At 37.4% G+C, this 24,186-nt stretch overlaps 2 protein-coding genes across 2 annotated transcripts; one reads left to right on the forward strand and one right to left on the reverse strand.

Moving 5' to 3' along the window:
• Positions 1 to 2,217: 2,217 nt before the first annotated feature.
• On the forward strand, positions 2,218 to 17,545 carry LOC137201151 (alpha-N-acetylneuraminate alpha-2,8-sialyltransferase ST8SIA3-like). Its single transcript, XM_067616060.1, has 4 exons — positions 2,218 to 3,310; positions 7,219 to 7,341; positions 9,148 to 9,705; positions 13,004 to 17,545. Exons 1-4 carry the CDS (start codon positions 3,153 to 3,155, stop codon positions 13,284 to 13,286), a joined length of 1,122 nt encoding a protein of 373 aa, XP_067472161.1. The 5' UTR covers positions 2,218 to 3,152; the 3' UTR covers positions 13,287 to 17,545.
• A 127-nt stretch (positions 17,546 to 17,672) lies between these two features.
• Positions 17,673 to 23,478, reverse strand: LOC137201168 (ras-related protein Rab-27B-like). The gene is made up of 5 exons (XM_067616085.1): positions 23,152 to 23,478; positions 22,453 to 22,538; positions 21,176 to 21,279; positions 20,849 to 20,972; positions 17,673 to 18,555 (listed from the first exon to the last, which is right to left on the reverse strand). Exons 1-5 carry the CDS (start codon positions 23,302 to 23,304, stop codon positions 18,366 to 18,368), a joined length of 657 nt encoding a protein of 218 aa, XP_067472186.1. The 5' UTR covers positions 23,305 to 23,478; the 3' UTR covers positions 17,673 to 18,365.
• Positions 23,479 to 24,186: the final 708 nt, after the last annotated feature.

Consider the following 24,186-nt stretch of genomic DNA (forward strand, 5'->3'; position numbering starts at 1 on the left):
GACAGTAAACTGAATATCTTCAGGTTGTGGTCTGTTGGTTGGGACAAAACAAGACATTTGAGGACATCGTCTTGGGCTTTGAGTCATTTTTCACCATTTTTGGACATTTTATAGACCAAACAATTGATTAATGGAGAAAATATTTGACGGATTAATCGATAATGAAAACAGCCATAAGTTGCAGTCCTAGAGCAGCATTTAACGAAGTTAGGACGGGCTTGTTTGACTGTGTGGCAATGGTTGCAGTTATTTGATGAAATGCAGATTTGCTGAGGATTATGCACCACTAAAGTGCAACGTAAGGTGAGGGTAGGTCCTGTCTTGTAGAGGGACCCTTTGTCAAAACCAGCTCTACCAAAACCAGGCTTTCTCCAGTTTATAGTCTGTTTTTCATGACCTGTAGACATCTTTTATTAATTTAAAGCTTGTTACAAACTCAAAAAAGTCTAAAAGTATACATGTAACAAGTAAAAAACTTTATTTATATAGCACCTTCAAGAGAAGAGACCTCACAAAGTGCTTCACAGAAGAAATAAAGCATAAACATACATACAGACATAGAACACAATAAAATCAAATGGGTCTTGAGCTGTTTTTTTAAAGGTGTCCACAGAGTCCACAGATCTTAAATCCAAAGGGAAAGTTCCAAAGTTTAGGAGCCACAACCTCAAAAGTAAGTAGTCTCCTTTAGTTTTAAAACCGAGATTGAGGAACAACCAGCAAACCCTGATCAGAGGAGCTTAGAGACCTGACGGTGACACTTGGCTGCAGTAGATCTCTAACGTAGGCAAGGTGCTGGACCATGCAGAGCTCTATAGGTGAACAAGAACTTTGAACTGGATTCTGAATTTGATGGGGAGCCAGTGAAGAGCAACCAGAATCTGTATTACATGAGACTAAGGACAAGAGCTCAGAGCTTTCTTTGATGCTCCTACTCTTACCCATGCTCTGAAAGGAATAATCGATACAGTGCAGCATTATAAATATTTAGGAGTTAAGTTAGATTCTCCTACAAAACATAACTAGAACACCTCGGTCAAAAACTAAAAGTTCAAATTGATTTCTTCAGAGCTCGTCTCTCCTTTCAAAGCAGCAAAACCATCATACAATCCATTATACTATCTACACACTGGATTATGGGGATATTACTGCTGCCACTGTTCCTAAACCACCTTTTACCACAGTGTTATTTAATTCATTATTCCAGACATCTGTCGCACTCAACGCTGGGATTTAAAATTTCAGATGGTCATCCAGAAGGCATCAGCTTACCTGTTTTCATTTAAGAGAGAGAGAGAGATATTTAACATCTTTAGTGAACTTCAAAGTGAACATCTGTGACACCAGGATGTGTTAACCTTAGAGACTGGTTTCCAGTACTGGCATGAACTACAAAACAACCTAAAGTAAGACACATTTATTCCTCTGAGGGACTTTAAAGGCTGATGAAATGCATGCATCGCCTTTTTCTATGTTAATTTTGTTGCACTCATGATCATGAGCTGTGCACTAATTAAGCGTTATTTAAAGTTCCCCTTTAAATATGTGTTTGTCTTCTTGTTCCTTCAGTTGGATGTTTGACACCAAAAGGATGTACCTGTATGGGCATGATTTGTGACATCACAACGAGCCAATTATGGTCCAAAATGCAACTTACACAAGTGTGATGTGGAAACCTTCAATGCACATAAACTGAGAATGGACTTGACAGTGAAAATATGAAATCTTGTGTCCAACAGTTAAACTTTTGAAATGGAAAAAACATTTGTATATTCATTGAATCTGAATTTTTCAATGAGGATGTAAGAATAGAGGTAATTTTCAAAGTTTTAACCTTTAATTGAACTTTTTTTGTGGGGGAAAAAAAACATATCAGACACAAATTACTCAAAGCAGAGTATTGTTTAATGTCTTGAATCATGTCTGGAGGGAGTCCTTAAGTAACTGTTTTGTACTCTTATTACAAAGAGGCTCACATTAAAGATGAGAGGGCATACTTTAGGGAATGATGCTTCCTCCCTTAGAGCCTCACGCCATTTTATTACTGGACAAGCTTTCCTTTATGCTGAGAGCTGGGTCAGTGTGTGTGTGAGAGAGAGAGAGAGAGAGAGGAAGGGAGGTGGTGGTGGATGTGGACACCTACACTGGATTATGGGGCTATTTCTGCTGCCACTATTCTTAAACCACTAGACACATTTTAACACTTGATTCATTATTCCAGACATCTGTTGCACTCATCACTCACTCATTTAAAATTTCGGATGTCCACCTTCTCTGTGCTCACCTTAAATCCCAGTTTAAGGCGTGTACCTGTATGGGCATGATTTGTGACATCACAACGAGCCAATTATGGATTGTGTCCAGCAGTTAAACTTCTGAAATGGAAAAAAATATTTGTATATTCATAGAACCTGAATTTTTCAATCCAATGAGGGAGTAGTAGTTGAGGTCATTTTGAAGGTTTTAAACTTCAACTGAACTTTTTTTGTGGGGGAAAAAATAACATATCAGATACAAGTTATTCAAAGCAGAGTATTGTTTAATGCCTTGAAACATGTCTGTGTACTCTTTGTATTCTTATCACAAAGAGGCTCAGATTAAAGATGAGAGGGCATAAATTAGGGGATGATGTTTCCTTCCTTAGAGCCTCATTCCATTTCTAACCCATTCATTTTATTACTGGACAAGCTTTCCTTTATGCTGAGAGCTGGGTCAGTGTGTGTGTGTGTCTGTGTGAGAGAGAGAAAGAGGAGGAGGAGGAGGAGGGGGAGGAGGTGGTGGTGGTGGATGTGGTGGAGGAGGACGGGGCTTGTCTTTCGCTGGGCTTGGATGTGTTGACACGCATTTCTGCTCCATCTCCTTGATTAAACCGGCAGCCTGGAGGGGAGCAGCGGCGGAGAGGGGAGCAGCAGCAGCAGCAGCCGGGGGCTGGGCAGGAATGAGAGCGCACCGAGCCGCGGCATCATCATCACCACCATGCAGCCGACGACCACCAGCCGTCCATTTTATACGATTATATGAGCCGATGAGCGCCGTCGCCTCTGTGTCTGTATCTTGCAGACAGGCAGGCAGCAGTGTGCACGTCCCGGTGATGACAACATAGGCCAACGCCTCGCTCAAGATCCATACCAGGGAATGAAAACGCTCCCAAGATGGTCCGCATCGCCAAGGCCCTGGGTTTGGTCATCCTGTGCGTCGCCGTGCTCATACTGTCGCTCATCAGCTATGTGTCCCTGAGAAAAGACAGCCTCTTCACCTCCTCAAAATACTACATGGGAGGCCCGAGGATTATGTTTCACGCAGGGTTTCGGTGAGTGCTCGTTTTCCAGCAGAGATTTGTAGGTGTTGGATGGTGATGCTGCTGTGCAAATAATAATAAACACAGGAGCTGTGGCCTAAAGTGGACACGATTCCAACCTGGATGTGATTGTATACGAGCTTCACACATCAGTTTCCCCTTCAATTTGGGCCAAATGTTTCCTGTCAATCAAACTGGTGAGCTGCCCCAGGTGCTGATGTTGTAGCCTTAAGGCTCTAAATGGTGTGATGGCTTACAATACAGTATAGAGTCTATTTTTTACTTTTACTAAAAGGAAAATAAATAAATAAAAATGTAAAAATAGAATAAAAAGGGAGGAATTTAATATCATAACATTTTTGTTAAAAAGACATAATAAAAATAAGATGCTGGAACAGAGACTTCATTTTGTGATGTGGTTGGATAAGGATAAGGATAAGTTAAAGAGAAAAAAATGGTTACAGAGAAATTTAACCTAGAACAATTAGTCAAAGGCTCAACAAGGATTGCAAAACTCTCAGGTATACAAATAGATCTGATATTTAGTGACAAACCGAAAAGAATAACCAAAAGTTATAATCTGATTATTGGCTTATCCGATCACAATCTAACTCTATTTGTGAGATAACTGACATATATATCATAGATTTAGGAATACTGCAACCAATAAGACAAACATCTTTCACGGCACTCCTAAAGCTAAGCAAGACCAATTTGACAGTGAAATTGCTAATTTGAAACGGGATGATGACCTAGATTGTGGTTGTAACACATTTACTCATAGAATTAATTCTGTTAGGAAAAGATTTACTGTAAGGGTCAAGAAATAATCTAAAAAATAAAAATAACCTACCCTGGTTTAATGAAAACCTGTGGAAACTGATGAAGTCAAGAGATGCAACACTGAGGAAAGCAATGAAATCTGGAAGAGACACTGATATGCAGATTTATAAAGGTCTGAGGAACAAAGTTATCCGAGAGCTGAGATCAGCTAAATCTCATTTTTATTTTAACATAATTAACGAGGCAACTGATCTGGAACAATATTGATAATCTCACAAGGGGGGACCCAAAGGTTTTAGGAGATTTTCAGCTCAAAGTACAGAGAGTTAATTGAAGATTGTCTTTCTATTGCTTCTGTCTTTAATAATCTTTTCCTTGAGGCTGCATATGAGTTAGGTAAAAAATCTACTAAAAAGAAATTGGATATTGTCCCTATAGATGCTACAGGCCAGGTTTTTGAGCTGGGAGAGACCACTGAGACACAAGTAAACAAAATCATCAGCTGTTTAAAAAGCTTGAAAAGTATAGATGCTTTCCAGTTTGACACCATGTTTGTTAAATCACAAAAAGATCCTTCTCCCATTGCTCCCTTAATTAGCTTGGCTTTTAAACACAGCTCCTTCCTTGATGACTGGAAAATGTGCCATTGTAACGCCTATATTTAAATCTGGAGACCGCCTTGAAGCCAGCAATTATAGACCAATAAGTATACTGCCAGTACTCTCAAAGGTTGCAGAGTTGTTGATGAACAATTGACAACTTAACACAAGCAATTTTTGTCTACATCACATGCAGTTTGGCTTTAGAGCAAATCATTCCACTGAAACTGCTGTCTTGCACTTAATAGAGCAAATTAAATCTAGGTTTGATCGAGGAGGAGTGGTTGGTGCTGTATTTTTAGATCTGTGTAAAGCATTTGACACAGTCAATCATAATGTCTCAATTTCGAAACTCTCTAAATTTAAATTCTCATCTAGAGCACTGGCATGGATGTCTGTATATTTATCTAATAGGATACAGTGTGTTAAAGTTTGTGACGCATTGTCCAGTAACATGAAGTGTACAATGGGTGTTCCACAAGGATCAATGTTAGGTCCCCTATTATTTAGCCTGTATATTAATGACCTCCCTCAACAGTGTCATGATGTAGAACTGCAATTGTATGCAGATGACACTGTTGTGTACACACATGCAAAAACAGCTGAGTATTTTCATCAAAGGTGAAAGGATTGACATTGTCATTGATTTTAAATATCTCAGCATGTATTAGATCCAAATTTTAATTTTAAGAAACATGTTTAAAAAATGGTAAAAACCATAAAGTACAATCTGGAAAACTTTAGATACATCAGAAATTGTCTCTCCCTGGATGCAGCCAAGATATTTATGCATGCTGTGATCCTTTCACATGTCTTATTGTATTACATGTTGGGGGCAGGCTGGTGAGACAGTCATTATATAAACAAACTAAAAATTCTGAACAAAAAGCCGATCCATTACCATCATTGTAGGATACTTAAGAAATACAATTTATTGAGCTTTGAGAATTTTAGATTATATTCAAATTTTTGCCTTGTTTATCAAATTTGAAATGGTTTGGCCTCTCCTCCATTATGTGACTTTGTGCATTTTCGTTCTGTGGATGAAAATCCTCCGGAATATCTTATATACGAGATTGTACCATACCATTTTGTCGCACTGCATTTGGGCAGTCAGCATTTTCTGTAAAAGTCACAACTCAGTGGAATGCCCTACCTGAAGACATGAAGAGCTGCAGCTCTTTCAGTGCTTTTAAAACCAAATTAAGAAGTTTACCAAAATCTACTCAGCTCGATAACCACTGATTTTACATTTTATCCTAAGGTCTTGCACGATTGCACAATTATAGAATAACTGTATTAATGACTCTTCTTCTTTCTTACAAAACTGTTATCAATGACAGTAAACCTTCCAATCATACTGTTAAAGGGATACATTTTGTGAAGGATTTTTAAATAAATGTCTAACTTTGTGGGGCATACAAAATTTAAAAAGTGTAAGTCAGACTCTTTTGCATACAATATCTTCAATATGAGCGTTTCCATAGAAAAAACACATTTTTTTTAATCAGACCTCTTATCAATTTGTTAGTGTATTTAGGATCTGTTAAACTAATGCCTTTAATTGTTAAAATAGGTATTGTGTTATTTATCATTTGGTGAGACATTCTGACATGACTGATATAAAGAGTTCATATGGCTAAATGCTGGGATTATTAGTAGTGTAAACTGCATTGTAAACATTTGCATCATCATCATAAACAAACATCATATCCACTTTTGTTGCTGACCCGTAAAGCTTTAGGAAATGATATATTAACCACTAATAAAACTGGTTTAGAACAGCAATGCTTAACTGATAAATTAGTTAGTCAATCAACAGAAAATTAATCGGCAACTATTTTGATAATTGATTAATCATCTTAGTCACTTTTTAAAGCAAAAGTGCCAAATGTTCTCTGGTTTCAGTTGCTTAAATTTTAAGATTTGCTGCTTTTCTTTATCACCCATGGCAGTAAATTGAATATCTTTTGGTTTTGGACTGTTGGCCAGACAAACAAGGTAATTGAAGGCATCACTGTGGGCTTGGAGAAATATAAATGGTATTTTTTTACCACTATTTTTTTTTTTAAACATTTTATAGACTAAACTACAAAGTGATTAATCAAGAGAATAATTTAAAGTTTAATTGATAATGAAGATAATTGCTAGTTGCAGTCCTAAATAAGTTACAATTTACAAACCCTGTATAAAGGGTGTCTTATTAGTAAGTAGTGCCAGAGAATATTGCTGATTAATAAATCTAATTTGTGATTTCAAAATGGTTTTAGGTTTCCAATAGCTGGTTGATGAAAGGCTCTGAAACTGTGTTTAAAATGGAGAATCTGATGATTTTCAGTCTTTGAGTATACATTTTTGGAGTGTGACCTTGCAAAACATTAATGCTTATTGGGGCCTGTATAAAAAACTCTTCATCTCAAAATAACCAAAGATAGCCAAGAGCAGATCTGTTTGGATCTCCTTCTACAAAAATATCTCAATACCATCAGCCAGTATGGTCATTCAGCATGCTATTTCCTGTAACATTGTTGTTCTCAGGTCTCAGTTTGCCATGAATTTCCTGGACCCCTCCTTCATCCCCCTAACCAACGCCCTAAATGAGGAGCTCCAAGGAAAACCGTCCAAATGGAAATTCAACAAGACTGCTTTTTATCAGCAGAGGTAAGATATAGGAGTTATCTGACATTTTTGTTTTCTAATTTGTGAAAGTTATTGTGGGAATATCTGTCATCCTGCAGTATATGCAATAAGCATGATTTGCACTGTCAAAGCTTTGGGAAGCAAGGTGGCCTTGAGCTTAGAGGGCTTTAAAATGGAGGAAAACCTATTTCTTAATGCTGTGTCACTGTTACATCAAGAAAGACTGGTTTCTAGTAGCTGATTCTAGTAGTGTGTTAAAGAGTTTTTGCAGTGACACAATTTAAGTCCAAATGATTGATTTCATCATAGCACCCCCCAGCTTTGCATTAATTTGACAGAATACCATTAGTTATAAATCTATGTAGATGGAGAACTTTGATGCAGCCAATCAAATATTTACACACACTTTTGATTTCTGATGTGATCGGACAATGCATAAACAGATTCTTACTCTTTAATAACACTGATGGCAACACACTGTCTGCACATGACTCACAGCTAAAGCGTAAGTTTGATTACTTTGTCTCCGTTCCTTACGGTGTAACACCGACTCTCATCCTGCCAGCTGCTGTCAATCAAACACAGACACCGATGCGCCTCTCCAGCTGGCTGAGATTAAAAAAAGGAACATTTCGGATATCAGAATCAGAATCATCTTTAATGGCCAAGTATGTTTACACATACAAGGAATTTGACTCCTGTTTAGTGGCTCTCAATGTACTTAAGATACACATGGAATGTGTATATACAGGTGAAACCGTTTCTGTGATCTGTAAACAGGATACAAATAGTGCAAAGGTGTGAAGAGTGCACAGAGTGCTTATTGAAAAAAAAAGTGAGTTACTTTATATACATATTTATCCAAAGACCTCTTTTCATCCTTTAATAATAAAAAAACACATTAAAAACATGACATTATTTTTGACAGTAAAAAGGGACAGTTGTGATTTCAGTTGGACTTAAACTGAAATCACTCGAAAAAGCAATTCAACATCTTTAATATCTTTCTCAAGGATCACTTTCCAGTTTGCTTTGACTGTTATAGATTGTGAAGCTGTAATGAAAACAATAATTGATAAAAGAAAGGCACTCAAATAGTTCTGAAATAAATAACAATGAAATACTAATTAGTGGCAATCCCATTGGAAAACCAAAATAATGACAACAAATGCTGATAACATACACAAATAATGCATCCAGTAAACAGTCAACAGAAAATCAATGAGCAAACATAAATAACAGATTCTGCTTCATGCTCCTTCAAACAAAGGGAAAGACTGAGCATGACTTGAGCTTGAGACTGAATCCTGACCACATATAACTGGGCATTAGGGAGTATTTTCAATAATTACACATCATTGGTTTGTGATATTTAAGTGGCTTAAGTGTCTAAGTGGACAAGTCAATAACAATAAGTGATCCTTGTGGTTGCATCACATTTGTGTTTATGGAGGCTGTGGTCAGTGGAGAAATTGGTGTCTTTCCAATTTCTTGTGTTCTTAAAGAGATTGTGTTCTTGCATATGTATAGACAAAAAATGAAGGGAGAAAGAGTGGTATGGAATCAAACTGGGAACAATACAGTTATATGGTAGGTATTTTAACCACAAGGCTACCAGGATGCCCCTTTCTTTGCATTTTCTTTGACATGGGGTTGTAAGATGTCGTATAATATATAAGCAATTCTTATACGTACCCATAGTTTACTGTTTTAGATGATCAATTATCCATCAGAATAAAAACACACCACCAAACAAAAAAAGTATTAATATGAATCTGCATCTCCAGTAGCTGCCTGTAACAGTGCTTAAATGTTTTCTTCTTCCAGGAAAGATATCTTCAGCTACATTGACATTCCAACCAACTTCTCCCTCACAAAGAACAGCGTGCGTGTGGGCCAGCTGATGCACTTTGACTACTCCAGCCACAAGTATGTCTTCTCTATCAGCAACAACTTCAAGTCCCTGCTCCCAGACATCTCTCCTATCCTCAACAAGCATTATAGCATGTGTGCCGTGGTGGGCAACAGTGGCATCCTAACAGGAAGCCATTGTGGGCCGGAAATCGACCAGGCCGACTTTGTCTTCCGCTGCAACTTCGCCCCAACGGAGGTCTACTCCAAGGACGTGGGCAGGAAGACCAACCTGACCACCTTTAACCCCAGCATCCTGGAGAGGTACTACAATAACCTGCTGACTATTCAAGACAGGAATAACTTCTTCCTCAATCTGAAGAAGCTGGAGGGAGCCATCCTGTGGATCCCGGCCTTCTTCCTCCATACCTCAGCCACAGTAACCCGGACCCTGGTTGACTTCTTTGTGGAGCACAAGGGCCAACTGAAAATCGAACTGGCCTGGCCAGGAAACATCATGCACGATGTCAACAAGTAAGAATGAAGATCTGTTAAGTAATTTAATTTTTGCAGAAGTCAAGTTATTAAGAATATAACTGGAAGGTACCACAATCAGCTACCATGGAGAACACTAAAATCAATTTCAGTGTTTCAGCAAACTGGAGCTTTACTTTAAGCAATTAAAAGCTTTCATATGGTTGTTGTTTTACAGGCTGATTTCAGTATGCTTAGACTCAATATACTTAAATCTGACAACTTTAAATAATTATATAAATAATTATGTAAAGGACTAGGGCTTAGTAATGTTGGTGCCTATATGATATCTTACTTTGGGGAATATAAGCAACAAACAACAATGCAACAGTGTTAGATATAAAGCTATATAATGTACAGACTAAAATCTCCAGATTTCTTAAAATATAATTTTTATTCATGAGCTTTTAATATATTGTCATGTCAGTAGACACTGAAACACAGGGACACATTCGGAACATCAAACAAAAAAAATACCCTTACCATGAATAAGTATTAATGAAAGGGGGCGTATTATGCTTTTCCTTATTTTCAGACATATATATAATGTCACAATGTCAGATGTGCACGTTAAAAGTGGCCAATGTGTCAAATAATGAGGTAAACTTATGTAGCAGTAATCCCTGTGAGCAAAAATCCCTGGCTTCAGACTGCTCTGAACACTCAGTTTCCAATGGTTTTTTCTACATTCAGCCTGAGCTGATGTCAGTTCGTGATGGATTTCACAGTGTGTGAAAAAACGGCCTGTAAGAGAAACTGTCTATATTGAGGGGCTGCATAAAGGGCCAGTATAAAATAATAAATAAAGTTTAATAATGAAGTTTTTTTAGCTTTGAATCATGCAGAGCTACTCTAGTGGAGTCCAAAAATAAAAATTTAGAGCTGAAATGAGCATAATAGGTCCTCTTTAACAAGGAAAGAAAGAAAGAAAAAACAACAACAGCAACATAGACACCAGATCCAGGTCCAGATAAAAATCACTTCTTGTACCAATCGATGGAAAGAAGGTCGAATTGTTGTCTCCCAGTCTTTGAGAATCAGTTTTTTGGCTAGCAGTGTTCCCATCATCAAAGCTGATTGTATACGAGAAGGAAGTGATCGAGTGTCCTCTGAGCATCCAAAAATAACAGAGTCTCTGTGGGGAAGGACAGTTTATTTCTAAACTTGAGAAAACAGGTCGAAAATATAGACCAAAATAAATCTAGCATTGGACAATCCCAAAATAAATGTAACAGGGTTCCTTCTTCTGATTGAAATCAGGAAATATCAGATAAGAAGAATAAGAAGAGTCTCCAAAGAATCTCTTCAAGCATTCGATACTTGACACTTTCAATACTTGATGCTACAGACACATTTTGGTCTGCACAAAAAAAGTATTGATGTTCAATACCGAGCTTGTATTCCCAGCAGTTTCGATAAGACTGAAATGAAAGATAAGATACTGTGATTGAACAGTTAAAGGGGACCTATAATGCTCATTTCCAGCTCTATATTTTTATTCTGGGACTCCACTAGAGTAGCTTTGCTTGAATCACAGTAAAAAAAACCTCCTTATTTATCTTATACTGGCCCTTTATGCAGCCCCTCAGATCAGTCTCTGTCTCTTAACAGGCAGTCTTAGCTCCTGTGTCTTTTAGACTCCCTCTCTTGATGAACCACTAGGGTTCTGATTGACCAGCTTCCCAGAAACCTGAGGGGCAACTGTATAGTAGTCGTGTTAAGTTACCGCTAATGCAAACCCAACATTTCCTGCTTTACTGCTTCATATTAAAATCTTTTAAATGACTAAATAATGGGACTTTTATTGTGAAGAATTTACAGGAAATTAAACTTGTTCCTCACCAAATTAGCAGAGCTGCGTTAGCAGCACTAAAAACCACTTGAAACAACAAGATATGGAGATATTTGGAGCTCTTTGTTCAGCAGATCACTTAGAAATAATGTAGGGAGGAATAGTATGAGCAGAAACAGCCACAGTAGTGATGATGTTTGATAAGGAGCTGCAGACGACCAGCACACCTCCAACAGGCAAACTACTTATTTTACTTTGCAAAGCTGTGTAATAGAAAAACACCCACAGCATGCTAGCTCAACTCGAGTCATGGCTTGGCATGACTACCCTCAAAACAATGGAAAAATGCCATAATGTTAGTGGAGTGCAGCAGCAAACTTGCACACTGCGTGGAGAGGACCATGTAAAGAAATCCACCACAAGTTGATGTTGGCTTGGGCTGAAAGTAGTAAAAAATGTTGGAAACCGAGCATTCAGAGCAGTCTGAAGCTGCTGCTTTTTGCTCACAGGAATTACTTCTACATACATTTGTCTCATTATTTGGCATTGACATTTAATATGAACATCCGGCATTGTAACATTATGAATATGACTGAAAATAAGGAAAAACATAGGTCCCCTTTAAGCCTGCATTAACAGATTTTTGACCACTTGAAGCAGTGGATACAAGCTGTAAAAACAACACTGACATTTTATCACCTTATAAAGTTGATATGGCAAACATGTAAACAAACAGTTATGTATTAACACATTAAACAGATACAGAGCAACATTAACATTTATGATAAATGTAATTCCAATAGTCACTCTCCTTTTAGCTCAGCTTTTGGTCTCCACCAACTCTTGAGAAAAATATCTGGCTCTTTAGCTGCTAAATGCTGCACTGTGTTCACCATTTAGTCGCTAACTTTGTTAGTTTGTTGTTTGTCACTACAAATGTCCCCTTTTTACATACACATAGTCATTTGATCCATTGTTAGTATAAAAATACAGATTACAGCAGCTTCAATAGAAGACATTATACACAAAATCCAAATAATTACGCAGGGGGAACAGACCCTTTTCACGACTGACTTTTTGACTTGTCAAAGCAGAAAAAGATGTAAATAATGACATTAACAATGGCTCCATTACATTAATTGTTCCAGTGAGCCATGTCATTGAGTGATTATGCACAATACCAGCACTATCATTAACGTTATTAATCCCCACCTGTGCTTTTCCTGTTTTGATAGGTCAAAATGTCTGTTGTGAAAAGGGTCTATTGTGGGATATTGGACTCATGACCTTAGTATTTCTAAAATCCTGGTTACAACCCTGAGTATAATATTGTAGATGATAACACCATAACCACACACACAAAATGACAAAGAACAAAAAAGCGTAAAGAAAGTGAGATTATGATGAGCTAGATTAAAAAGGTGATGAGGGATTAATCATGATATATCAAAGGTGTTTGGGTTTAATTTCTGATTTTTAACGACTGACTTGTCATTTTCCTCACAGATACTGGAAAACTAAAAACCTCTCTCCCAAACGGCTCAGCACTGGTATCCTCATGTACACGCTGGCCTCCGCCATGTGCGACGAGATCCATCTCTACGGCTTCTGGCCCTTCGGCTGGGACCCCAACACAGGCAAGGATCTGCCTTACCATTACTACGACAAGAAAGGGACCAAATTCACCACCAAGTGGCAGGAGACCCACCAGCTTCCCACCGAGTTCAAGCTGCTGTACAAGCTACACAGGGAGGGCGTGATCAAACTCAGCCTGACGCACTGCTCTTAGACACACAGCAAGTGTTGGATGGTTAAGGGGTGACTCCAGAGACTGTGACCCAGATACATCAGCTCCGCTCAAACTTTTTGTTGTGACCCACATTGCATGATAAGTGTTAACGCAATTTATGACACCCTCATTTTACAAACACACACTCATGTCAAGCTGTAATTTCACATGAATGTCCGATTCACTTGGTGTCATTCGGTATTGTTGTGTTCAGTACTACAGTTAGGACTTAACGTTGCTCAGTTGCTTCCATTACTCTCCTTTGCATGGCTGTGGGCCATGGCTGAACAGCTTGAACAGAACAAGCGTCTATTTTAACTGGAGTCTGCTGGGGATTCAGCTGTGAAAACATAAATAGTCAAATCTTCGAGTTCTGTTCAATACAGTGTTGTTTGATTAACCGCCTTTTACAACAGTATACTGATTCTGTACACTGAAATCACTGCCTAATCTCAGGGAAGGAGTTAGATCAGTGTTTTTTTGTAATCAGATTCAACGCCTCAAGAGAGGTGCAGTTCCTGTTTTCGGGCCTTTTTCCCCCCTGAGGTGTCAGACAATCTGCACTGCTCTGAAAGATGGTATTTGTTTACAAGACTGTACTATATATATATATATATATATATATACACACATATATATATATGTATATATATGTATGAGATAGATGTATACTTGTGTCTTTTATTCTGTGTAGACAGTGTAGCTGTCCACTTCAAATTTTGTTTAGATTCTTTAAAATTTTGGAATAATAAACAACATTCCAACAATAAGCCATAAATTCATGGGCAGAGGAAAGTATGTTCTCATTATAATACAGAATTTTAGAAAGTTGTATCGGCCTACATTAGGTTCTGAGACAATAAGACATTTAAAATACCTTCCAATGAGACTACAAGTCTGTAGCCACGCTAGCATGGCTGTAATACTCATTATTGGATTGGGTTGTACTTGTCGTAGTTTGTGGCTCTGAGATATTATCATTAATACATTAGAGTCACAGAGCTAAGCATTGAGTTTTCCGAAAATACTGTAAATGTCCATCCATCGTTGAAAAACACAGAAGGTTGTTTAACAAAACTTACTTCTTGTAACTATCTGATGAAAAAAATATTACGTCCACTGCACTTAAAAAATATTTTCAACCCATTTTCCAAGTTTCAATTTTATTTTCTATCTAGCAAGTTATCAATGGCACATCTTGCTCTTTTTGTACAACAAAAGAGAAACTAATGCATTATTTGTTTGAAAATTTAAAATAACAGATTTGTCTATATTGATGTTACTGTCTAACAGATAATGTAATTGTTAAATTTTGGTTCACGCTGTATAAATTAAGCAAATACATGCTACCATCTTTGTTTGAATTGTGAAACACAGTCACAAATGGGGAAAATACAGGTTAAAATATATTTTTTATCATTCAGCGGACAGAATGTTTTTTTATCTAGATGGTCCTTTTGCGTATTTTGTGAGTTTTGCAGGTTCTCCTACACACTTGGAAGTAGAGGGAGAGAAGGGGTATTCATTTCATTGCAATCTGCAATCTAATTGCTAGATGCCACAAAATCTTACACACTTTAAGTGTTGTTAAAAGACCTTCTGGGTTTGTAAAAGATCACTGGGTATTTATTTTTTGGACAATTGGATGCTAGGGTTGCACCAGCTATTTGTAAATTTATTACTAAGTTTGCGTAAAGTCCTTCCAAATTAACTACAAGCTAGTTTCAAGCTAGTGATATACTCTTTAAATTGGTTTGCACTATTAAAAACTCAGAAATGTCTTAGATAGGAAAGACTTTATTAACGTAAGCTGTAACATAACTTAATGTAATAGTTTTAGGTAAATTAGAAACTGCCAATCCTTCGTAAATGTATGTGCATACAAGGAGAAATATGTGTTTCGGCGTAGTATTCATGCGGTTTAGCGAGAGTGGAAAACATCCAGTTATGCTAACCGGGAGCCATTCTGTGCTAACCTAACCGACATTATTCGGTCATTTAGTCTTTTACTGACATTACGTATTGTATATAAATTGTGTTATCTTTGTCATGCCATTTAAAATCTCCCATGTTTACATCATTATTACACAGCTCAGATGTGTCAACCAAATGATATCATCTCTTTTACTCCAAACAGGTCATATATTAGCAAGCTAGCTAACGTTGATTTCGTCAGTTACAGTTTTTAGTAGGTGTAAATATTTAGTGACAACTAATATTTACATAAGAACTAGTTTGTTTGGTGAAAACTGTTTTAATTAAGTGATGTGTAAATTTCCACTCAGTAAACATAAGCTAAGTTTGAATTCACGAACAGCTGCAACCAACTGTTTTGAAAGAAAAATGGAGATAATTTTGCTATTCTTACCACCAGTTAATGCAAAAAGCTGTGATGTTTAACAGCTAAATTAAAGACCACCCAAATAACAGCATTAGCGTGGCTAAAACATCAGGAAATTCAATACATTTTCTTCAATAATTTAATATACAACAACTGATCTTGAAGTGTACCAATATTTAAATTCTAAAAACATTAAATAAGAGAATACACTATTTATTATAGAGCTTTTGTTGACTGGGGGAAAAGTTATTTATTCATCATGTAATCATATAAATTCCAATATGTGACATAAAGCAGAGAAACGAATGAATGTTATATGACTTATTGCATCTTGTATAAAGAGCATGATCCATTTAAATGACATTGCATGAGAGAGGCACTTACAAATCTTTTAGGCTAGTTTTATACAACCTTTTTGAAGATTGTTTTGAGGGTAAAATTTAGTTCTTTGCTATTGTTTGTATTCCTGACGGTGTATTTCTGAAGAATATCACCAGTGACTTTGTATGAGAGATGTCTGAAGGCTAAAAAACAAAAAAAATTTACTCTACTGCTATATTCCACACGGGACCAAACCTCTACAGATTGTTTTGTCTTAGATGACTTAAAAATGAACAAGCTTTATTTTTTTATATCTGTAGATAATCTTGGGTTCTCTCAAAATCAGACCACCCTATAATGCCAGACTGAAGCATACTGGTGGTCAGGGTTGGTGACTGAGGATGATTTGGGCCCAAACACTGAAAGCTAGCCACATGACCGTCTCATGACTCTGCAACATGTGCTACTTGTTGCAATTCTGGCTGCGGATGAGGTTTAATACACAGAGCAATGCAGTCATTCAAATCGACCAGATGTAATGTGTGTGTGCTTTTGTGCTCATTCAGATTTAGTGTGGTAGGCATTTGCTTGCCATCTTTTTTCCCACACAAAGCGTTTTTTTGTCTGTCTCCTTAGGCGAGATGAGCATTTCAGCTAATATATGTCTCGAATCACAGCGCAGTCACCAAAACCACGATTAAAACACAAATCTGATTTATAAAAAGTTGCTGAATTTTAGACCATATAATTGATGTCATGGATGTGTACGTTGAAGAATAATTTCTGTAGTCACTACAGTAGGAATGTTTTGTAGGTACACCAAAGATCACATAGCTGGATGTGGATTGATTTGGGCTTTTGGAAGATGTATGACAATTACCAACAGGTATTATTGCAGATGTAATGGAATATACCTTTTTGTGAATTTGATGTTGAATATCACTTGTTGTGGCACAAATATTATTTAAAATGTTTGCTTTTTTTTCGGTTTCAGCCAAGGTAATGTGGTGGATTTTATTTGTGACTCCATGAATGTCCTCCTACAGATTTATTTGATGTTTGACGAAACCACTGACATGAATGCTGGACATGTTTCCTTCTCCAAACATGTTTCTCCTGATTTTCAAAATCATTGTGTAGAATGTGTGTGTAAAAGATAACGATGCTAACTAATTCTGTGAGGATTGTTACTCAAGTCAAAATAACAGTGTAGCTTTTTGTGCATTACATTTAAACAACAATACAGTGACATTCAACTTTAAACATAAAATGTCTTTATTCAAAATGCAGCAGGATTCGTTCCAACAACCCTTTAACATTCTTGTACTTTGTTTAATCTGCATGGCAACTTTGTTCCATAAGGCATAAAAAAAAAAGCTTGGCTGCTTATGTACATGTCGTATAAAAGTCATAAATCATGTAAGGGACTTTGCTATCTTGGTTGTTCTAACAAAAACAATCATCCATATAAGAAATGTAACCATGTCTTAAATGTTTTTTGATTATACTTCATGATAAATATACGTTATGTGCCTGCATATTCCTTCCATCAATGCCTCATTGTGTCAAATAAAAATGGTATTTTTCTCTGACGTGACCCATTTGAAAAGGATAATTTGTCTTTTTTTTTTTTTGTTGAATCACAACCACGTGGTGTCTTCAAAACATTCCACTTTTTATAACAATATCTATCTGTCTATTCAGTTACTATATACACTTTTTTAAGTCTCCTCTTCTTCCTTTGTCTCATCTAACAATACACACAGGCAGGTGAATAAATAACATTACAGACAGATATAATATCAAGAGAAAGGGTATCTGCAGGTCTTGAAAAGTCTTAAAAGGCATTGAAGGCCTAAGAGGGGATTCAAATTCGTAAATATTGTTCTTGCCTGCTGTAGACAAGTTATTAGTTATAACTTTTTTGTATACATCTATAAACTACAAGTGACCTCCTGATCGTGCTGCAGGAAGCTGTTTAAATCCTTTTTTTGTGGAGTTTCATTCAGCAACATCAGATCTGTGATTGATTGATATTACTAGTAAATATTGTTATATACAGTTGGGAAGTACTGACAAAAAATGTGATATAAATGTCAATAAATTCATGTACCTAATAAAAAATCGTAGGCCTTTTTGTCCCAACTGGTGTTCTGTCATTTTTTTGACCAGTATGACAGAAAACAGCTATTAAATTGTATAAAAGGTGTGAAAACATTTTGAATTTAATATGATTAACACTGCCGAAACCCTGAATTCATGCTGAATAAACAATACTGTTGTTCACTGAAATGGACCAGAGTTACAGAGCTCTCAGGTATGGATCATATTTTAGTAGATTTTACCACCTCAAATGATCTTCTTCCTCATCTAGCAGGAAGTAGCGTCTCAAACTGCAGCCACTGCTGACGGCGACATCAGCAGGCACACCTCCTCCTGACGGGGGCCTCCTCCACCTCATGGCTGGCTACAGGGCTGCCGTTGGGTTCGGAGCTTTGGCCCCTGTAGGTGCTCTGCTCCATCCTCTTCATCACCAGGTCCAGCAGGGTAGTCACCGCCTTGTCCACGTCAACACCCGACACTGCACTCGTCTCAAAGTATGGGATGCTGAGGAGAAGGGAGAGAGAGGAAACAAATGGATGAGACATAAACTGACACTTAGATCTACTTATCAAAGTTTGTATATATTTATAAATTGTGAGCAGTTCAACCAAAAAAGGATTGTATATGTTTTAGAGGTAAATCTATTCAGTGTTTCAGAGGAAAAAGCAAAACTCTTAAAAGGTAAGCACATGTTTGTGTAGCAAGTGTTTTCTTCTTTTATAATGGCTCTATTAATCTCACGACCTGTCAGGTTTATCCTGTGACCCCTTGGGGGGGCTCCACAGGTTGGGAACCACTGTGTGAAACTAACTGAAAGGCCTCCTTCAGAAAAGAATCAGTGGAGCAGAGTTGAAAACAGCTCATTAGCACCATCCTGTGGTGAACTAGTCAAAGAAAGTGGTGCCATGTAAGTGGTAAACAAAATATTGTCAACACTTGATTAAAAGAGACACTTCATCTAAATTACAAACACTCCTAAAAAGGTCTAAGCCAAGTTAATTTCAAAGTCAGGAACTATTAGGCAAAAGATGAGCCCTATCACCAAAAATTAAAAACTGTGATGACAATCACATTGAGTTTTAATACAAGGACTAACATAAGACATCAGCTAAATTTAAGTCATTCATTTCTGACACAGTTAAAGTTTATTATCTCAACAGCATTTGCGAGCACTACTAATGTGAACAATAAAATGGGACTGTTTGAAATTCTGGACAGTTGAGAAAAAACAAACAAATACAGATGAAAAACAAGAACATTAATCTTCATCTGAAAGTGAAACTTTTCAATAATGTGTGTATATTTAAAAAATGACAGACTAAGCCTTTAAATCTTCCTTTAGGGAGGAATTATTTAGTCTTTCAACCAAACAACCAAAAAACATCTTGGCTGCCTGTCTACAAACGTCAAAACTGCAGCAGGAAAACCAGCTGTTATATTTGACAGTGAACTCTCCTTTGAAAAACAAATTACACAAGTTGTTCAGTCATGTTTTTGTCAACTGCATCTCAAAAACTCAGGTCCTTTCTTTCTCGGTCTGATCTTGAGGACGTCAAACATGCTTTTTTCTCATCTCAGTCAGATTGTTATAATTCATTGTATTCAGGATTAAGCCAAAGAACCGCCTCACGCCTTCAGCTGGTACAAAACACACCTGCTCAGCTTTAAACAAATACTAGAAAACAAGATCATAACGCTCTTGTTTTAGCTTCTTTTCACTGTTAACAAGTAAGTTTTAAAATTGATTTTAATTACCTTTAAAGCACTTAATGGTTTAGCTCCCAGTTATATTGCTGAATTATTGCTCTCTTACAAGTCAGAGCCATAGACTGTATATAAAGATTATATACAGAATTATATAGTATACAGTCTACAGTCAGAGCACAGCCTCAGATCCTCAGACAGGGCCCTTCTGGCTCTTCCTAAGTCCTGGTTCAGAATTAAAGGTGAACCTCTCTGGAACTCTGAGATCTTTTATATCGACTCTTAAAATGAATCTTTTCATTACTGCTATCACACTGTTTTATTTTCAACATGTCCTATCAGTGTTTTTATTATTGTTGTTTTAATGTTTAATGTTGTTGGTAGGGCTGGACGATATGGACAGAATAAGATATCACAATATTTTCGACCAAATACCTCGATATCGATATTGTGATAATATTGTAGGGATGACTATTGGTGCCTTCACAAAATATTTACACAATGAGATTTTTGATAAATAATCATAAGTAATATGGACATAATGACTAGATGGGTAAAGACAAATAATAGAACAGCTAGAACAGGCTGGAAAGTTCAGAAAATTTCATCACTTTACTGTAATGCCAGACAATATCTAGTCTTGTATCATGATATTGATATTATATTGGTATATTGTTAAACACTAGTTGTTGGGTATTTTATTCCATTTTCTATTTCCATTTTCTTATTTTTGCCTCACTGCAGTCCTGAAATGTTTTAATCATGGTTCAACCAGCTGAAGCACTTTGTATCTTTGTTTTGAAAAGTGCTGTATAAATAAAGTTATTAAATGGCTAAATTGAGAGATCAGTGCAAAATCTACCTCCGCTTGGGTTTGATTCATGTTTTCAGGAGACAGAATCTGATGAAACTTTTTATTGTGCTGTTATGAGTCAGCACCAAAGCCGACGTAGAAGTCTCGGTTAGAACGAAAAGTCAGAGGCTGAGAGTGGCCACATCAGGTGCAACTCGACTGATATTCATCTGCGCTTTATACAGACTCACACTGTGTCTGTAGAAGTCACACACAATAGTACAGTATGTAATGCCTCACCCGTATCTGTCTGCCAGATCTCTGGCCTGCCTGGCATGAACATCCCTCACGTCTCTGAGGTCGGCCTTGGTGCCCACCAACACGATGTCTGGACTATCACAGTACGCGTTGGCCTGGAGCTGACCTGAACAGATACAGAGGAAGTCATTTACTCTTGTTTAATAGACAGATATTTATGAACACATTTGAAACTGTGTTTAGAGATTTGCTTGGTCAAGTTTCTCACTGACTGGAAAGATCTCAGTCTTTGTGGCGTCTAGAGAGAGAAGACATCGATCTAAAAGACTATTGATCTAAAACAGAGCAGGCTGCTGAGATGACACATACTCATCCAGTTCCTGACGTTGAGGAAACTTTGCTGATTGGTCAAGTCGAACATCAGCAGAAAGCCCATGGCGTCTCGGAAGAAAGCTGTAGTAAGGCTGCGGAACCTGAAAACAAGTAGACGGCTTTTATATATTATGCAGTTTAAAGCTCTTAAGAGTAGATTTCTTCAATTATTCAGATGGTTTAAGTTTTTCTTTGTAGAAAAATGTGTCAGTACTGGTGAATGTGTTGCTTTCAGCCCATTTTTTTTGTGGGTGTTATGCATAGACTGTACATAAAGATGGCTGCAGCGAGGTGTGACGTCACCCACTGGTTTTCATTGGAGCTGGTTTGAAGCAGAGTTGCAGTTTATGTTCAGCTGTAAATCAACGGCCACATGGCAGATATAACAGCCTGCTATAAGTCTTCAAATCTTATTTATGGAGCAATAATTTCCAAAATGGCCACCAGCACATTTATTAGAGGGTCTGAATTTAGCGATTGAGACCATAGAAAAAAAAAATACTGACTTTGTATTTCTAGCAACAAGTTTACACTTTTTGAGTGGGAGTCATCTGGAAGAAGCATCTAGCGGCCGCTCGGTGGTTTGTCATAACAATATCTTTTTTGATACCAAAGTCAGAAATGTTCAACTCCTACACACAGGGGCTTTAAAGGACGGGTTCACAATTATTCGAGTGTTTCGTAAAACCATTCTTAACCATTTCTTAAAATCATTCCTCTTGTTCGTACTGGCCATTAGAAGAACCCCAACCCTTCGTACTGCACTTTCAATATAAGTGATGGGGAACAAAGCCACAAGCCTCTTTCTGTCCGAAAATGTATTTAAAAGTTTATCGGAAGCTAATATGAAGCTTCAGCCATCCAAATGAGTCAAATCAATAAGATATTTTTCAACGTTAGTCTTTTTAGTGCCAAAGTTCCTCTTTTTGTTACTATACTTCCACCGCAGCTAAACAGGGAAACACAAAGATGGACTTTGATGCTAAAAAGACTGTAAATGTGGCAGATATCCACTTGTTATGACTAACTCAGACTGCTGAAGCCTAATATAGGCTTCAGATAAACTTTTAAATGCATTAGATTGAAAGCACATTTGAAGGGGATCTTTTAACAGCCAGTATGAACAGGAGGAATGATTACAGCGAGGAAAACCTCTTTCAGAGTTCATATGGGCACCTGATTGTTGTTTTAAGACAAAATTGAAAAACTGTGAACTTGTCCTATAATGTCTACAATGTAAAACATAATGCGAATGTAGTGAAGGTTATAGCTACCTCTCTTGTCCTGCTGTGTCCCAAAGCTGAAGGTGCACTTTGAAGTTCCTCTCAGTCGTCCCATCAGCACCTGTCCCCATGTACATCTGAACAAAACCATAAAGCATGAGAGTCCACCAAAAAAACAACAACAACAGACACTGTCCCACCTCTGAACTGACCAATCAAGAAGTCAAGAACTTTATGCAAGCACAACAAAATTGCAATTGTGTTACCCTCAAATGGTGCATTTGTATTTAAGACTTTACACATTTTTACAAAGAACTACAAACGATGAAATACAACAAAAATACAACTAATGAAGTGCAACAGCATCAGTAATAATAGTAAATGTGTGTTGTACAGATATGAAGTGATGGTGTATTACACATGATCATTGCTTTAAGTGACATGTAAGTTAAATAAATATTACAAGTGCCTGATGATGGCAGCATATCAGTCTGAAATATTGTGCAGTAGATAAATATATCAGTCTTAGTCTCAGACTGAGGAGATGTCTGAGTTTAATAGAGCCAAAGCTTTTGGTTGGGAAGAAGCTGTTTTTCAGTCTATTTGGATTAATCTGTAGCGTCTGCCTGATGGGAGACCACACATCAGTTCTGACATAAAAGCACTTAAGTCCAGTATGTGTCCAGTATGTGTCCAGTAAAACATAACATCCGCGAAATCCATGATTGACCCTGTGTTTGCATCACTCACCACTCTCTTTTCCCTGAAGTCAATGCCAACTGTGGTTGTGAACTTGCGGTTGAACTTGTTGTCGGTGTACCTGTAGAGGAAGGTGGTCTTTCCCACCCCGGAGTCCCCCAACGCTAGCAGTTTGATCAGATAATCATAATCCCAGTCAGCCATGATGCAGCTGAGTGCTCAACCTGCCACAGTTGAAATCACAGATGTGTGTCATGTACCAAACTAGAGAATTTAGAGAAGGTTCTTTAGAAACTAGAAAAGAAAGGTGAAATAGTTCCAACAGTTTTCAGTCTGAGGGTGCAGGACAATCACCCAGGCTTAGCTGGACGTCATAACTCCCCACTCATTAGACGCTGATCAGAGAGGGACTAGCACATGACTTGAGCTGGCTTCCACATGAGCAGTCAAATGCTTCTCCAGAATTTTCTCTGACTTGCTAAGCAAAAAAAAAAAAAAACACGGCCTGTTTGGCAGACAGAACTCCTTTTATTGACTCAAAGGGCTACGGGCAGACAGCTCAACATTGCATGACACCACTCAGGTCACCGCACTGCTTCGGTTGCACTTGCAGCCCAGGCCAAGCAGGCCAGTAAAAGCAGCATGGCAAATCAGATTTGCTTATGTAAGAGGTGTTTGAGAGGCCCCATGGGCACAAACAATCCTGAAGGATATCTCTTTTAGTTTACCTTAAAATAAAAATCTGCTTTCTGGTAAATGTATGGGTATTTAGGATATAATGACCATAATTAAACTACCATGAAAACTGGGGTCATTTCCTAGGTGCATAATTAATAATATTGGATTCCATCCAACAGTCTCTATTCATCTGACAAAACATATTTCCATGATGAAAACACTGTAAATCTGTATTTTTGATGATTTCCTAAATATCTGCCCACAATTTAAACATCATGACAAAGCAGCACAGTCAAAAATTCATCAGCAAACATGACCACAAACATTCACTGCTCCCTTTAAATGATGAAAAATAATAGAGCGTCTTACCAATCTATCCCAAAGAAGTGCCAATGTCCATTCAGAGGG

This window comes from Thunnus thynnus, chromosome 2, assembly GCF_963924715.1.
Source record: "Thunnus thynnus chromosome 2, fThuThy2.1, whole genome shotgun sequence".
NCBI lineage: Eukaryota > Metazoa > Chordata > Actinopteri > Scombriformes > Scombridae > Thunnus > Thunnus thynnus.